Below are 17,227 nucleotides of genomic sequence, written 5' to 3'. Positions count from 1 at the left end.
CAATCATCTTAACTTTTTATAAATTTCATATTCAAGAGACCACCTTTAAAATAGAGATCATGGGTTTGGTCACCAGATAACATTACGGAGAGAAGGTATGTCATCGTATTCTTAACTCTACTTTGTTACATGTTATACTGATGTTTTGTTTGTTCTTTATTTGTTAATTGTAGATGGTTAAATTTCATAGCAAAATAGAGGAAGAAGAGAAAAAAAAAACTTCAAAACCAGCAACAAGAGTGCATCTTCTTCCCACGAGTTCATCTTTTCCCCATTTTTTTTCTTTGTTTATTCACAATCTCCAAACAGGGAGAAACTTTAGTTAGAAGAATGTAGAAAGAGGAAGACACTGAACCCCAAGGCACTATTTCTCGTGCGTGTTCCTATGACTATCGTGCTTTTCCCCCAAGTGCAAGGTTCCCATACAAAGGAACATTGTTAAGAGCGGTGTGTAATCTAGATTCACTGTGTGTTGCATTCTCGAAAAAAAAATTGCATGCACTTCTACATCCACCGGAGAGTGTAGGGAAAGCTTGGTAGTTTTGTTTGTGAATATTCTGGGACTTGATTGGGAGGGTTAAAAATAAGGGTGTGACGGTGATGGAGGATATGGAGGAGAAGTGGTTGATGGTGGTGGTAAAGGATAGGAACGATTTGATTAAGTCTTTTCGCGGGTCCAAGGCAAAGAAAAGAGAAGCATATTTCACTATATTTTCTTCTTTTGTATATAATATTTTTCATGATTAATGTTGATTGAATATTTAAGGATTATTTTTTTGTTTATTGCTTAATGGTGTCACTTGTGTTACAATAATTAAGAGTCTCAAATGCTACCTAATTGTCATATATAATTGGTTATGCCTAATGAAAAAATATTGATTTAGTTTCGATAATTGATAAAATATTAAAAAATATAATAAAACTTAAATTTTATTTAATTATTTTTTTATTGAGTTTATAGTTTTAAATAAATTTTAACTATTATAACTTTATCAAATATTTACCCATAATATTAAAAAATTATAAAAAAAATATGAAACTCAAATTCTATTAAATTATTTGTTCTCTTGAGTTTTAAATAAATTTAAACTATTAAAACAAATGTCTTTAGAAAATTGTTATCGTAATTTTTAAAACTTCATTCTTATTTAAAATTCAATCACAGTGATTTTATTATAAGTAACAAACATAAAAAAAAAATTGTAAGTTTGTCTACTAGTAAGAAATTTGTTAGAAGTTTCTTCTTACTACATGATTTTGAGAATAACTAATGGAATAAACAAAACTTTTGAAAAAAAATTAATTATGGTTGTTACTATATGGATGTACAATGGGGTTTAAAGAGGAAAGAAAAATTTTTAAATAAAATAGTGTATATTTATTGTTACAATTTCACTAGTTAACAAGTAGTCTTTTAGTTTAAAAATTTATTTTATTTATTGTCATTTAATGATTAATAAGTGTGGACCATGTTATTCGGAAAGAGTGGAGAGATTAGTACTTATTTTAGACTAATTATTCTCAATTGTTATTATATCGTCATGAATTTCCTAATTTATTCTATTAATTTCAACTGTTAACAAAGTGATTTTTTTTAGTTTTTAAAATTTATTTACTATCTGCTAGATGTAGATCACTTTATTTAGAGAGAGTGGATAAATTGGTATGTTGCTCTTTTAGACTATTTTTTTCAATTGCTATAAAGTTCTGAAATTATGAAATTTGTGATTGTTGACCATTTTTAATCGGATTGATTATGCCATAATGCTTCTTCTTATATTACTTTTTTAATTTCAAATTGATTCAAATTAATCATGAAACAGATTGATTTTGATTTTTGGTCAGTTTGTTTTGAAAACTACTTTTCTATTTTAAACTTATTTTCTTCTCTATTTTTAAAATTAAATATATTTGTAAATTGATCATATATAATTGATACGTTGGGTATGTTTTCTCCACAATATATCGATAAGTACACTCAGATAATTTATATATCTTCTCATGTAAATATACTATAATATATTATATTAGTATTATTTATTCAAATTTTAATATTAAACATAAATATATATAAATGATAACAATAAAAAATTGGATACACATACGTAAAAGCGTATGCGTTCCTGCTAATTAAGAATAAAGAGAATAAATATAGTGTAAAATAAATAAATAGAAATAATAATAAAATAATATAAATTAAGAACTAAATCCGTTATAAAACTGATTTTTTTATTAATTTTTAATAAAAGTACAGGATTGCGAACAATTTGATATTTAAAAATAATGTTTTACATTTTAGAAATGATTCTTGTATATGTTATTATTGATAACCACTTGTAATATTTCCTAAGAAATGAAACATCAATCTTCAATTAGACCTAAATTTGAATATAACGGAAATTTATGGTTTAAATTTGTAAAAGAAATTGTAAGTTAAGAGAGGTTGAGATGTCAAGAATTTCTAGAAGTGTTGGTTTGAAGAAGAATAGATGAGAATGAGAAGTGAATAAAAATTAGTAAGTGTTAAGGTACTAAAAGTACTGAAGAATTTGACTCAAACACGTTGAAAATTACACGTCGTTGACAGTTATCAATACAAATGAAAAACATAATTCTTATATAGTAAATCCTAAACAAGGATTATAAAAACTCTGGAATATACCTTGTTACGTTTACCTAGCCAATTGTGACAACAACTGATTCTATAAGTAATTATTTTTCATTCTTGCTATTTCTGATTATTCTTTACTTTTATTTTATTTGTTTTACAAGTCTTAACATTCATTTGCATTTTTCTTCTTCTACTCTTTCTTGTTTCCATTTTTCAATTTATTTACTTTCAGTAGTTAGCACTCATTTTTCATTTAATTTCCATGCATTTTAGTTGCTTTTATCTTTAAAGGATGTGCTTGACAATCTTTAAATGTTACTTTTGACAATTTAAAAAAAATATATTACTTTGACAAGTGTACAACCAAAAAAATATCAATTTACAATAGAAAATATTACTCTTCACGGTCCACATTTCAATAAAAAAAAAATTTAATTATAAGAATTTTGCATAACGCAAATTTTGATCACAGTTGAGACTTTAACTTAAATAATACCACCAAGTTGAAAAGCTGTAGTGCTAGTTTAAGAAAAACAACTAATTGATTCTAAGTCCCACAAATTAAATATATTTGTTGATTAGATTCGATGTAAAAAGTCATCATTTTACTAAGGAAAGCAACAAATTACCAGCGCAGGTATACTGTGAGTGTCATTTTGTTTTCTTATCAGAAGACAAAAAATAGCAATATTGCAGTTATGATGATGGTGCATTCTGGATATTGTGTTTTGCTATGTAAATTTACACTTCTTTTCAGATAACTAACAATATTTTTTCTTCCTCGGACAATGGTTTCTGATCTAAAAGATTCAAACTTTACCATAATAAGAGCAATGATAAACGTGCAGTCCAAAATGGGGTGGATTGGGGTTAAAAAAGGGGAATGGAAAGAAAAAGAAAGGTAAAAAAGATAAAGCAACCTTTTTTTATCAGCAAAATGCAACATATATGTCATATAATGTGATAGAAAAAGAAGTGAGATGGAAGAAAATTTAGTGTGTGTAGTATTTTCCTTCCCATAACAGTGGTTTGAATTTTGAGAAAGTTGGGAGAATCCAGATCGTTTGGCTGCAAATAGGAAGTTTTTCCAAACAATATAAAGTAATAAAATGATAAAGTGAAACCCTTAAAAAACAAAAAAAATCCCTGGAATTGGCTACTTTTGAAGTAACAAAAAGGAAGAAGAGGTGGATGGGTTTCCTCTGAGCTCAGCATGCAGAAGCTGTATATGGTAAAGGGATAAAAGTAAATACATATTGATAGCAATTTACGAAATGGGTTGGTGCAGTTAAAAGAGAACTCAGCCGTCATCATTGCTTCCCTTGCTTCCTCTGCTCCATGGCAATTCCCAATGCAAACTACACCAACAATCACAACATATTATTTAAAACCGAATAATTTTAGACTGCACTAAATTGTTTTAAACTTACCTTAAACTATTATTCCCAGTTACCAAAAACTCACGGATTATAACAAATTATTTATATACCATATCACGGATTAAACAATATCTTTTAACACGGGAATTTCACAAAGCTATTTAAGTTCAAGCAAATCTTATCACACATATAAAAACACCATATGATGCACAAAAATTCCTGCAGCAGCACAAGGCAAATCCACCTCCTCCAATTACAGGGATCCGGGCACCCGAAATTGGAGCCAAAACACCAACTCCTGCATCAATTGCTGGAAAAACTACCACCACTCGACACAACATTAAATCCCTGAAATTTTGTAATCAATTTGAAATTGTACAATTCAAAACACGGTTACAAAACTATAATAATACCTCCAGTAGTAGTAGTCATCAAGGTTCACTCACCCAATAATACTTTACTTCCATTTATAACCCACTTATTTTCTTTTATCTGAGATCCTCCTCGATTTGAATTCCAACTGTGTTAATGGCCTCCTGCAGAGTGAACATTCATTCGTAACTTGAAAATGTGAATCCAAAAGATGTAGGATGCTTAATAAATGAAAATGTAAAACTAGGATTATAATTTGTGTGCATACAGGACCTTAACATGTAATCCAGAAATCAAGGTAAATTTATAGGCAACATTAACCAAAACGAAGATAACTTCTCAGCATGTTAATGTATTATAAACAGTAAAACCTTGTATCTCATTATCACCTCAAATTTGTGACAGGTTGCTGCTCAGTCACAATAAATTTCCAATTCAAGTATTCATTTTAGAAACCATTTTAGAACCAGGTGGCCAGCAAGCATAGATCCACACGTTAAAGCATCATAGCCCTTTATCCTCCGAGTATATTTTTGGTTTTGTTGTTCACATGTTACAGTTAAAACTGATAGACAAGCATAGTGAAGTTCATAGAAAACTATCATTTTCCTCAGATAGCCGAACATTACCTCTTCAATTGGCCCCTCTTCTACAAAGAACTTACCTTTCAAAATTTGGTGGAACATCATCAGTTGAGAGTTTTTCGCGTCATCTGTATTTCTTAAACATCTCATAGATTTTAACGATTTTCTTTCCAGGCTAGTAGTGCCGCATCAACAGCTTCGGACAAAGCAAGTTCTTGATCATATATTTGAGAATATTCTTATAGTAATTGCAAGAACTGTGACATTCACATATATTGTCCTTAAAAGATATGATGGTGAAAAGCATATCATAAAAAAAAGAAAGATGTCAAGCACAAAAGTATTAAAAAGAAAGATATTAAGCACAAAAGTATGAAAAAAAAGTAGTTGGTAATATAAAACCGTAATTTAGACACAGCACTGAATTCAACGAGGCAATTACTAGAAATGGGAGGGCAGGGGAGGGGGCAGAAAACAGGAAAGCCAGAAACAGCAGCAGTAAACCATGTCAGGCCATATATGCGGATCAGTCTGCTTTCCTTTTTGGTTTTGCTATTTTCTAATGCCATAGTCTCACCTGCTTGCCGCTGAGGCTAAATTGGCAAGCAATTACATTCAGAATTGAGTGTGTTAGTGCCATTAAGATTTGACAATTCAAACACGTTAATAAAAATTGAGAGCTCATTCAAGAATATACTCGTAATAATTCGGTATGAAATCTAACTCTATCTCTCTCTACACACGAGAATGGAAGTTACTTTAGATTACAAGAAAATGAAAGAGATGAGAAATAAAAGTTACTCTTTCTCTGTGTGTGTATATATAAAGGAAGAAACAGAATGAACAAGAAAAAACACAAGCATACAAACTTGTAATTAGCAATCACAAAAAACAGAGATAGATCAAGCAAGAGTAGTTCCATATAAAAAAATTATGCCACTTGACTAATACTGTCGGGTTAAATTACAATAATTGGAATGAGCCAACTTCAGATATGTTAAGGATTACAAAAAACAAGTGTCACCAGTGCTAATGGAATCTAAAATCATGGGTGCCAGTAATCACAGGATGCTCCCTTCTTACAGTACCCACTTTCATAAAATTTACAAACTCGCTGCCCTTTGGGCACAGGCCTATATGAGCCTCCATTCCCAACACCATACGAGGGTTGCCTGTTAAATGCAATTCTGCTTCTACCAAAACCGGATTCCCTAGCATGACCTTGAGAACCCCGATCTCTGGGCACAGAAAAACGATCACTGCCATATCTTGTTTGGCTATCCCCAAAACCTGGAGTTACCACAGAAGTGTAAGAATTTGAGCTCCTTGTTTCCTGCACTGCTGTTTGTCCTACCCCCCAACCCACATTTGCATTTGCTTGATCTATTCCACTCCATCCCAAGGGTGTACTCTCTAGCCCAAGTCTCCAAGTCGTGTCTACAGCCAGGCCCAAGGTTGCTGGAGATGGAACAACAGTTGAATTTTCTGAGCCTGAATCCCATTGATTACCTGAAGTACTTGTGTTCTTTGTACCCACCTCAACTTTAGAACTTCTTGAAGAAAGCTCTGCGGAAATTCTTTGATGATGGTGATGTACATCTGCTTGCCGTAATGGTTCTTCTGCAACTGTCGGTTGAGATGGTAAGTTTAAATCTCCAGTGGAGCTCAGTGCATCACCTTTACCTGCATCAAGCATTGGGCCAAGGTCTGCAACAAAGCTGAGACAATCATTTTTAGAACCTTCAGTCAGATCATCACCACATTTCATGATTGAAGTGGGAGATTCCAAGCCACCAAAAGACTCCATTGCTTCCACTTCTGCCAACAGATCTGAAACTGATTCGTCGAAATCATTGGGCTCACCAATGATTGCCTGCCATGTAGATGTATTACATGTTGGAGGGGAAGGAGGATTATGCAAATCAAATCCCAGCTTCTGCGGTGATGTTTTTGTACCGGAAACATGAGTTGATGGGGTAACTAAACAATTGGAAGAACTATTTATATCAAGGTGTCTCCAGGTCTGTCCAGAAGATGTATTACAAGCCGGAGGGGAAGGAGGATTATGCAAATCAAAGCCCAGCTTATGTGGTGATGTTTTCGTACCAGAAACATGAGCTGGTGTGTTAACCAAGCAATCGGAAGAACTATTTATATTAGGGTGACTCCAGGTCTGTCCAGATGATGTATTACATGCTGGAGGGGAAGGAGGATTATGCAAATCAAATCCCAGCTTATGTGGTGATGTCTTTGTACCAGAAACATGAGCTGACGTGGTAACCAAGCAATTAGAAGAGCTATTAACATTAGGGTGTCTCCAGGTCGGTCCAGATGATGTATTACATGCTGGAGGGGAAGGAGGATTATGCAAATCAAATCCCAGCTTATGTGGTGATGTTTTTGTACCAGAAACATGAACTGACGTGGTAACCAAACAATCGGAAGAACTATTAACATTAGGGTGCCTCCAGGTCTGTCCAGAAGATTGCCCTGAATTCTCTTCACTATCTGATGGCTTCTGATAACTTTGTCCACTATTACTCTGCCCATCCAATGTCCTGTTTGAGCCATTATTTCCATTATCTTGGGAGTTTCGCACAATCCCATGACCTTTCCTTAATTTATCAGAAGCATTCTCATTCAATTTCTCAGGAATGGTAGTTGGCAATGGTGAAGGGTATAAATGCAGCGGCTCAAGCCATCCATTGCTCCTAACAGGCTCATCTTTACCATCAGACTGGGTAGAGGTATTATCCACTTTTTGTTCCTTGCTCTGTTCAATAATTTGCCCATCTGCAGAAATTACATTCTTCACTATATTCTTCCCAGCATCCTGACTATTATCTTTCTTATCTGATGTAACACTGACCCCTAGAGAGAGCAACTGGTTGTTGAATGGCAATGACACATTTTTGGAACACTTCCCACTAAGTGCATCGGTTAACAGTATAGAGTTATCCTGTTTCTCACCTATCCTCCATATTTTGAGATCTGGAGGGAAACCACCACTAACATTCCACTTGTAAAGTTGCAACATAGAAAAGGGCCCTTGAATCTTCCCTGTTGGATCTTGATAATTCCATGATCTATCATTCAAAAAATCATTAAGTGGCTGCTGCATCTCCGCAGGGATAAGTGATGATGAAATGTCCAGTGCAACACTAGAAACTTCTGATTTCACAACTGTATTAGTGCTATCCTCAATAGCTGTATCATCACAGTTCTTCACTGTGCATATATTCCCAACATGTTCTCGGGTAACAGGCAAGTCTTGTGTTTTGCCTCCCTCATCATTGAAGACACCATTCGAAATTCTTGGAAAAAAAGAGCCCCTCTCTCTTCTATCAAACACAATATATTTTGGAAATATATTGTTATCTGCATATACATAATTACTGTTACCATGAGACAAACATTGTTTGGACAACTTCCAAAAGAAACATGAAAACAATGTTTGTGGAGCAAATGCTACCTTGCTTCCTCTCATCTGACTCTCCATCATCTTCATCAGACTCAAACATTGAATCCAAATTGGGGTCTGAGTGTACATCTGGAATTTCATGCAGCCTGCGTTGATGCTCCTCGGGAGAGTTCAGTAGATGCAACTTCTCCACATATTCTTTAAGCGTGCAGTTTGGTCAAGGAACCTTGATTATGCCTTTGGCACATGAGCATGCAAACGTGAACACACACATGCAGAGAAGCCAATCGCAACTTATGAGAACCTACCCACTCATTGCTTAACCCATCTTTGTTAAAATTTCAATCTAGTTTACAAATATTTTTTGTATGTCCAATTTTTGGTTAAAAGCAAAATAGTGCAGCATGTCCCATGACTGCATTTATAAAATAAGCACACATAAATTTGACGACACAGTAATATAAAATAAAAATGCAATTCCAGCAATAATATATAGATGCACAAGACAAAAAAACATTAAATTAACAAATAAAACGACTTCGTAACATGTATGCCTCCATAGAATTCCCAAGATTTTAGCATCTATTCAGCTAAGCACCCGTAATGGCTTAGTGCATAAACTACTGTGTATTCATAAGCATATACCAATGCATAATGAATAGTTGCAGAATCATACTATCTATCATTCAGCACCCACAGTAGTGTATTGGGAGGAATGAACACCAAAGAGTAAAGTAGTAAATCATAAAGGATATTCTTTTCTATGCCCCTTTTCACTTGCTCTATCACGAAGATGACTAAGCCGCAATATCTCAGCTTCCAGCAACTATATCAATAAGAGAGCATAATGTTTAAAATCGCCAACAACAATATGGCTGGTCATATTTTAAAGGTAAGATATTAAAGAATGACAATTATCATGCTTGAATATATGTGTGTGTGTGTATACATACATACATACATACATATATATATATATATATATATATATATATATATATATATATATATATATTACTCTGACAATAAAAGAGGGGGGAAATTTTATGCCTCTAAAAAGATAAAACATTTCTATTTCAACCCAAACATTTCACTATCCAAATATTGAGTCCACCAGGAAATTGTTAATGGCACATAATAATCATTCCATTCAAAATTATTTAGATTAGTAGACGTACGTAAGTGACATAAAATTTGTATGCTTTTTTTTATGTTTTGAATTTTTATTACAATAAAAATGAACGTTAATCATAGATCATATTTTCATTTTGAAAGGATGCAGGAAAAAAAAAAGGAAAGGAACTTACATCATTAACTCTAATTGCTTGAAGTGTTAATGCCTTGTTTAGAATCTCACCCTACAGCCAAAAAAGAGTCATCTTAAACACACAAAATACAACATACTTTATTAAATTGAAATAATATGCACACTAACCACAGTCAATCTATTTGAGAGCCCATATTTTATACTCTGACGCAACCGCTTGCATTCATCCTGAATGTAAAATAAATATATTAACCATCAGCAAACTTACATAGAAGAAACTTAACTCTCCTATACGTTGTAGAGATTTTGCTGAAGGTAGTAGTATGATTAAAATAATATTTATTTTCACCTCGGAGAACTCCTGATTAGAAATTTCCGCAATGGATATGACCTCCTTCCTGTTTAAGTTTAAAATTTCAAGCTTAATATTAGTTGTTCTTGTCCCAATTTTATATGGTTCAGCAACCTTGCTTGTACCTGCACAAATAGTTACCAAAAACCAATCATGTGCAATTTACAAAAGAGTGATTTACTGGGAATTGGAAGCTATAAAAAATCATTTACCTACAACTTGGACAAGTCTATACATATCTTGTTTTTGATCACTGCAAGAGATTCTTATCCGCACAAATGAACCAACAACCTTGTCATGAATCTTTTCAATATCTTCAGTTAGATTCTCCATCAGACATCGCCGCAAGTAGATCAAGTTAAGATTGTGAACATCTATTGCAGCATATGCATCTGGATTATTTAGCGGAACTAGAACATCAGCCTTATTATGTGTTTTACATCTCTTGTCATTAACTAACATCAACTGTTTATTGTAATTGTCAATGGCCTCCCCTTCACTAGCAACAGTATTAATAATTCCTGCTCCAAAAGTATTTTCTGCAGGTCCGTTGTCTTTTAAAAGAAAATGGGATTCAAGGAGCTTTAGCATTTCAATTTGGCCAACTCGAGCTTTTCCCAACAAATTTAGTAGTCTAGAATCACAAACAATTTCGGACATTTGTTGAGGATCACGAAGATTATTTTTTGTTACATACTCCAGCAAGAGATTCTGGACATCAAATTGAGACAGGAGAGATGTATCACCATTTTTCATATGTGAAACAAACTCTAGTAGCTCCTTCGATGCCCACTTTGTGCACTCAGGCAAAGACATATCTCTGTCGCCCCCTGAACCTATCCTGTCCAGGAAATCACCCTTGCCAAGAAGCTTTGGCTGTCTCTTGGGCTTCTTGTTCTTCAAATTATTTGATTCTATGTCTATACAAGAGTTCTCGGAACCAGAACCTTTGTCATCTCTAAGATGATAAAGTTCATGGGGACTTTGAACCTTATAACTCATAGGAGCAACACCTTTCCAAGGGTTTTTAGCTCGTAGGAGCTCATCAAATGTTAAAGATAGCTTCCCTTTCAAATACATCCAATAAACCTTGAAAAGATACTCCCAGCTGCCTTTGTCATCGAAATCCACTTCACACTGTAATGGTAGTACAATGAAAAGAAAGATAAAAAAAAATTAGACCATCGAGCAATCATACAACATTAACTCAACACAAGTAATCCGACATGGATAAAATTACTAGTGCACCAGCCATCCAGCATAGATAAGAAAGTTTAACATACCATTTCCTTGTTTCCTTGGACACTTCTCTCAATCAGCATTATAGTCCTCATGCATATTCCGCACAAACCTTTATTCTCTCTTACACAAACAAAGTCAGCATCTTTTGTGCATCCCTTGCACAAAGAGTACGTGCAAGTATAGCACATATAATGCGACGCCTTTTGACAGGCGCTACATATGTGCCAACCTGAATAGCACAAAAAACAAATGGTTAATAGCGGAAAACAGTCCAGTTTTAATGCAAACTGAGATATTAAAATCCAAAACATATAGAGACAATAGTCTTCTAAAAGACAGAGTATGTAAGTGTGCCTCAATTGTCAAATGCTATAAATACGACACTCAGTTTAAGGTGATAATAGATGAATGGCCTTGGTTAATCTCTTTGATAATTTGATTCTGAGTAATCTCTTTGATAATTTGGTTCTGGGTAATCTACAACAGCAGTGCAACTCCAAATCTTTCTAGCAAATCCAGATAATAAATTACGCGTATAGGAAATCAAACCAAATAACACACTCGGTGAGTAATCCAACTGCAGAAAATTAATAAACGAAACAACATACCGCAATTCCACCTGGCCTTCGATCGAAAAAACGCTTCGTCTCGTTTAATACACGTAGGATGATACGCTTTAGGACAACCCCTAAAAAGGGAAAAAGAAAAGATAGACAAATTAATAATAAATACATACTGAAACTGACACAAGTGATTACAATTGAAAATCATAACGCATATAAGCTATCTTAATTGCAGACTAAAAAGAGAAGTGGATAAAGAATCTATCGCACAAGCTAAATCAAAGGCAATCATTACTCACCTCCGATCACAGAGAACGAGGCTCCCACCGTCGAAGCAAATGAAGCAAACATCTTCCTCGTCCTTCTTTTGTCTGACCAGAGGCGCCACTTTCGGAGCTCCCTTGGCCGGACGACCACGCTTCCGTTTCAAAACGGCGCCTTCGACGACCGCAACCTCCAAATTCGGCACGCTACTATTAACATCTTTTTGGGCCACATCAGCGTAGCCAGCGGGCGCGAGAGGGGGTCCCACCAGTCGGGAGTCCTCGAAACCCCGAGCGGTGTTGGGTGCAGGCTCCGGCAGTGGGTGAAGCGGGTGGTCCATGTCAAGCAGAAATCGAATCGAATCTAATCGAAGGAAGAAAATCAATAATTCCGGAACATGAGGAGCGAAACGTGGGAGAAAGAAAACCCTAACATGGAGAGGGAAGTGAAGTGCAGACGCAGATGTAACAAGGCAGTGTTTGTTTTGTTGGTAAATTGGTGTCAAAAAGTGGAGAGATCCCGATTGCAAGAGAGAGAGTATGTGGAAGTCTGACCTCTCAGTGAGAAGAATGCAGATGACATGCTCGCTGCGGATTGGTTCAATGTGGAACCTCCTCTTACTCCTCCTACTTTCTCTCTCTTTGCTTTTTCCTTTTCTACATGTTTTCAATTTTTCATCTACTCACAATTCAAAGTTGTAAAAATCGTCAAACGCGACTCCTCCTTTTCGAGTACGCGATTCTGTGTTTCTCGACCACCACGTGGTTAGTGGGCTGCCACTTGCTTATTTTCTTCAACGCTCTAAACACGCCTAAAATCATTTTCCTTTATTAATTATTAATAAATAAATAAATAAAATTAGAATTTTGATTGATGATTAACTTTGTTTTAAGAAAATAAATAAGTTGGGTGCAAAAGAAGGCAAGCTTACTTGTTCCGCTTTGCCACTGTTGTTGTCTTGAAATGGGCAATAACCCAAAACATAATATTATGATGAAAGTAAGTGATTTGTGAGGTTAGGGGTTTGGGTGAATAACGTCACTGTTTTGATACCTGTCATTAGTCAAGAAGTTGCGGCATTATTTATGTGAACATGCTAACCTAATAAATGCTTTGTTCGGTCTGTGGATGGGCCGTGTTACTGCAAATCGCAGGCACCGTCATTCAATTTCTTTGAAATTAAAACCCCCTATATCTCTACATTACCTTCATTTCACTACAAACAAAACACATTTTACATCTCTAAATTAAGGGAATCAAAATAACTCTTCATTTTCCAACCCTCTCTAGTTATATTATTTTATATTTATCCATCATCTTATCAACTCATTTTATCCATTTTTAAAATCACTTTCATGCTTTTCTAAAACACACTCTCGGAATACCAATATTCTTTAGTTCATTAATAACAAAAATAGTTCAATCTTAAGAGTTATTGACAATTTCTCACACTGTCGACAAAATAATATACTTATAATTTTTTTAACTGACAATTTAAAAATAAGGATAAATGAATACTTAATATTTTATCTTAAACAAAAAAATACTTTAATAAATTTTATATTTTCCATTTTCATTTTAGCATATCTACCCTCTTTCTAATTTTTCTACTTATTTTTTCTATTAAACAAATTTTTCATCAATTTTGAATTTAGTTAATGTGAAGGAACATTTTTCAATAATTAAAAAATAATAAATTGATTTTGAACTTATTTTTCTTTTTAACAGGCTGTAACTTGAATAAATTCTCAGAAAACAATAATATTTGATAATTCTAGTTGCATACATGTTTTTTAAGTATTATTTTAGTTACAATTTGATTAAATTAAAAACTATTTTATAAACTAAAAAAATTATTGACATCTAAAATAGTTTTTATTATTAAAAATATTTTTAAATTGGTATCTAATTATTAGTACCAAAATTTAGTTACTTACTTCTTTATATTTTAAATTAGTCTATATTAGTCTTCTAGAGATAAATTTAAAATCTAAAATATTAGTCACTAAAATTTCGATAACTAATTTAGATACAAATTAAAAAATTATTTTATAAATTTTATTAATAATATAAATCTCTTTAAATATGAATAAATATTTAAAAATTTAAACCACATTTTATCTCTAAATTTTATCTACTATTTAATTATATTTTTAATAATATAATAAAAAAACATATTTAAACAAATATATTAATATTTTATTTCCTAGTTATATAAAATAAAAATTATTTTATATCACAAACAAAAATATTTACTTAACTCAACAAAGGAGTTGAGGAACATTTAATGTTTCAAACTACAACTTAAATATAAAAACTATACATAAATTAAAAAAAAAAGATCTATAATCTCTTTTATGTTACTCTTCTACATATACTTGTACTTATTTGTTCATGCAGGTAATATATATTACCACACAACACATAAATATTGAAATAACTTTTCAAATATGGATAAAATGTATTAAAAATAAAATATTTTGATTATCACTAAAAAATAATTCAATTCCATATACATATAAAATAAATATATATCACTCATAAATTTATATATTAAAGGATATTCAATAAATAAAATATAAATTGATTTTTTTTAAGAATACATTAAAGACTAACCTAACCTTTGATCGTTTAAACAATAATTATCTTCTTTCACATCAAACTCAAACTAATATATGAAAAAAAAACTATAAAAAACTAATTTTACCTATCTAAACCATATTATAAACTTATTTTAATAAAATTTATACTTTAACATACATAATCTAGTTAATATGTCAACATCTCAACATGAGTATTTCAAAATATTTTAAACAATCCATTATCATAAAAAATAATTCAAATAACATTCTCATTTTAAATAAAACATAATTCATGCATAAAAATTGAAATATTGTGACAAAATCATATTCACATCCAAATCATCCATCATAATACTTTATTAGTAACATAGATAATATTTCATTGATTTAAAGTAACTCCTAATTCAATTAAAAAAACTACTTAAACTTCAAAGAATCAAAACTCTCCAAACATAATAAATTTTCAGCATAAGCTTATCCAAATAAAAAAAATCTCAACTAGTCTCGTCAAATTGATAAAAATCTAAAAGAAAAAAAATATTCAGAACAATAAAAAAATTATTAGGATTAAAAAACTAACCGATTGAAAATTATAATTTTCCATACGAAAGGTGTGAAGAATAAGTAGAGAGAAGTTAGGAGGGAAGAATTATTATTATTTTTTTTAAAGAGAATAGCAAAAGCAGGTTGTATAATTTCCTGGAAAATGTTTTAATAAAAAAATATTTTAAAATAATATATCTTATATTAACGTGTGTTTTCGAAATGCATAATATACTGTTTTTTATAAATGAGAATTAGAATTCACCTGTTACTCATTTTATATTATTTTTTTTATGAGTTTTTCGTTCCTAAATTTTATTTTAAAAATGGAAAAAATTTATCGGATCATGTTAGTATTCACAGATCATAAAAATAAAAAATTTTAATTTTAATTTTTTTATTTAGTATGAATTAATCTAAAAACATACAAAAACTAATTAGTGGAAAAAAAATTCCTGTAATAATAAAAAAAATTCAATATTTAAAAGACGTGATATTTGTGATTGTATGTTGACTAAACTTTTTATTCCATTAAAATAAAATTTACATATATATATAATAAAAAGTATATTATAATAAAAATACAATATGAATTTAATTATATAGTATACTTGCAAGTTGAAGAGAAGCTAAGCGTCTATAATGCTAGAATTGCATGTAGTCCTTTTTTATTTTTCAACAAAATAAATTCATGCATACTTATTTGATGAATTAGTTTCCTTGCATGAATGTATGACGTACATGTATGTTCATTTCACAATTGATGAAAAATATTTTACACGTGATGGTTGTCTTTTCCTTAAAAAGCCTATTCTGTTGATGATAAATATCCATTTTTACTCATATTTTTACTTTACTTCCAATATATATATATAACAAATATGATAATTAATATCTATATTTACATATTGAGAAAAAAAATGGTATTTATTTTCTTATTTTATTTTTATATTAATATTTTATTATTTTCTAAATATATAATAAGAGATTTTTTTTTATTTTTGTTGTTATTTTTTAATATTCTTGTCATCTATTTTTTTTATATTCTTTTATAATTATATCTCTAAAAATGAATAAGTATTTTCTTTAATAACTTTTCACTTTTCTCCCAATTTCCTCTCTATCAACAACTTCACACTTTCCTCTTTATCAATAACTTTTCACTTTCCTCATTATAAAAAACTTCTCATTTCTTTCTCTCTTAATTATCTTCCTTAAATTTATCAATTGTATGTGAAGTTCTACTCCCTTCTCTCACATCCTTCCATTCTCACTTTTTCTTTTCTTTTTTCTTATCATAATTTTTTCCTATTTTTTCATAAGACACTGTAGATATACAAATAAAAAAAATGCCCATATACTAGTATAAAAAATGTATTTGTTTCAGCTAGTTAAAATAATAATATTTTTTGTGCAAATAATAATAACAATAAAATACCTAAAAATTGTGGTTTAATAAAAATAATCTATAATATTTATGATGAAAATTCTTCTTATGTGTATGTTTCATATTTTTATCTTATTCTTAATTATTTTAAAAAGAAGGTAAATTAATTATCAAAATATTAAAAAATACTAAAAGTAACTACACATTCAATAACACAACACATTACAACTAATCAACATCTTTTAACACATAATACACTACTACTCGCTTCTTTCTTTGTAACTACTATTATTAATTTTATTCTTTGTCTCTGTATTTTAAGAAAATAAAATTAATAATAATAGTTAAGAAAGTAATATATTATCATGTTAAAAAAATGCTGATGAATGGTAATGTATTATATTGTTAAATGTGTATAAATGATAGGGAGATAGCATAATAATAATTAGAATTATTCATGGTATAAATCATAAATAGTAATTATATATTAAAACTATTCTTCTAGTTTTGTAAAAAACAAATTAGTCACAAAGCAATGTTATACTCTCTATCTCCAACACACACCCCTCGCTATGATAGATTTTAAATGGTTCTGATACCATTATTACAAAGTAAACTTTAAGCCTAACTCAACTCCATAAAACCGGCTCATAGGATTGA

General features: G+C 31.2%; 1 protein-coding gene across 1 annotated transcript; it reads right to left on the bottom strand.

The window, feature by feature from the left end:
- Nucleotides 1-5,844: 5,844 nt before the first annotated feature.
- Nucleotides 5,845-12,841, bottom strand: LOC137810994 (zinc finger CCCH domain-containing protein 44). Its single transcript, XM_068612527.1, has 10 exons — nucleotides 12,091-12,841; nucleotides 11,837-11,916; nucleotides 11,270-11,457; nucleotides 10,199-11,123; nucleotides 9,984-10,111; nucleotides 9,803-9,862; nucleotides 9,675-9,725; nucleotides 9,123-9,193; nucleotides 8,419-8,573; nucleotides 5,845-8,324 (listed from the first exon to the last, which is right to left on the bottom strand). The coding sequence occupies exons 1-10, from the start codon at nucleotides 12,393-12,395 to the stop codon at nucleotides 5,992-5,994; spliced, it is 4,296 nt and encodes a 1,431-aa protein (XP_068468628.1). The 5' UTR covers nucleotides 12,396-12,841; the 3' UTR covers nucleotides 5,845-5,991.
- Between the last annotated feature and the right edge of the window lie 4,386 nt (nucleotides 12,842-17,227).

This window comes from Phaseolus vulgaris, chromosome 2 (genome assembly GCF_051622355.1).
Source record: "Phaseolus vulgaris cultivar YP4 chromosome 2, ASM5162235v1, whole genome shotgun sequence".
Classification (NCBI taxonomy): domain Eukaryota; kingdom Viridiplantae; phylum Streptophyta; class Magnoliopsida; order Fabales; family Fabaceae; genus Phaseolus; species Phaseolus vulgaris.
This window is presented reverse-complemented; position numbering and strand designations above follow the sequence as displayed.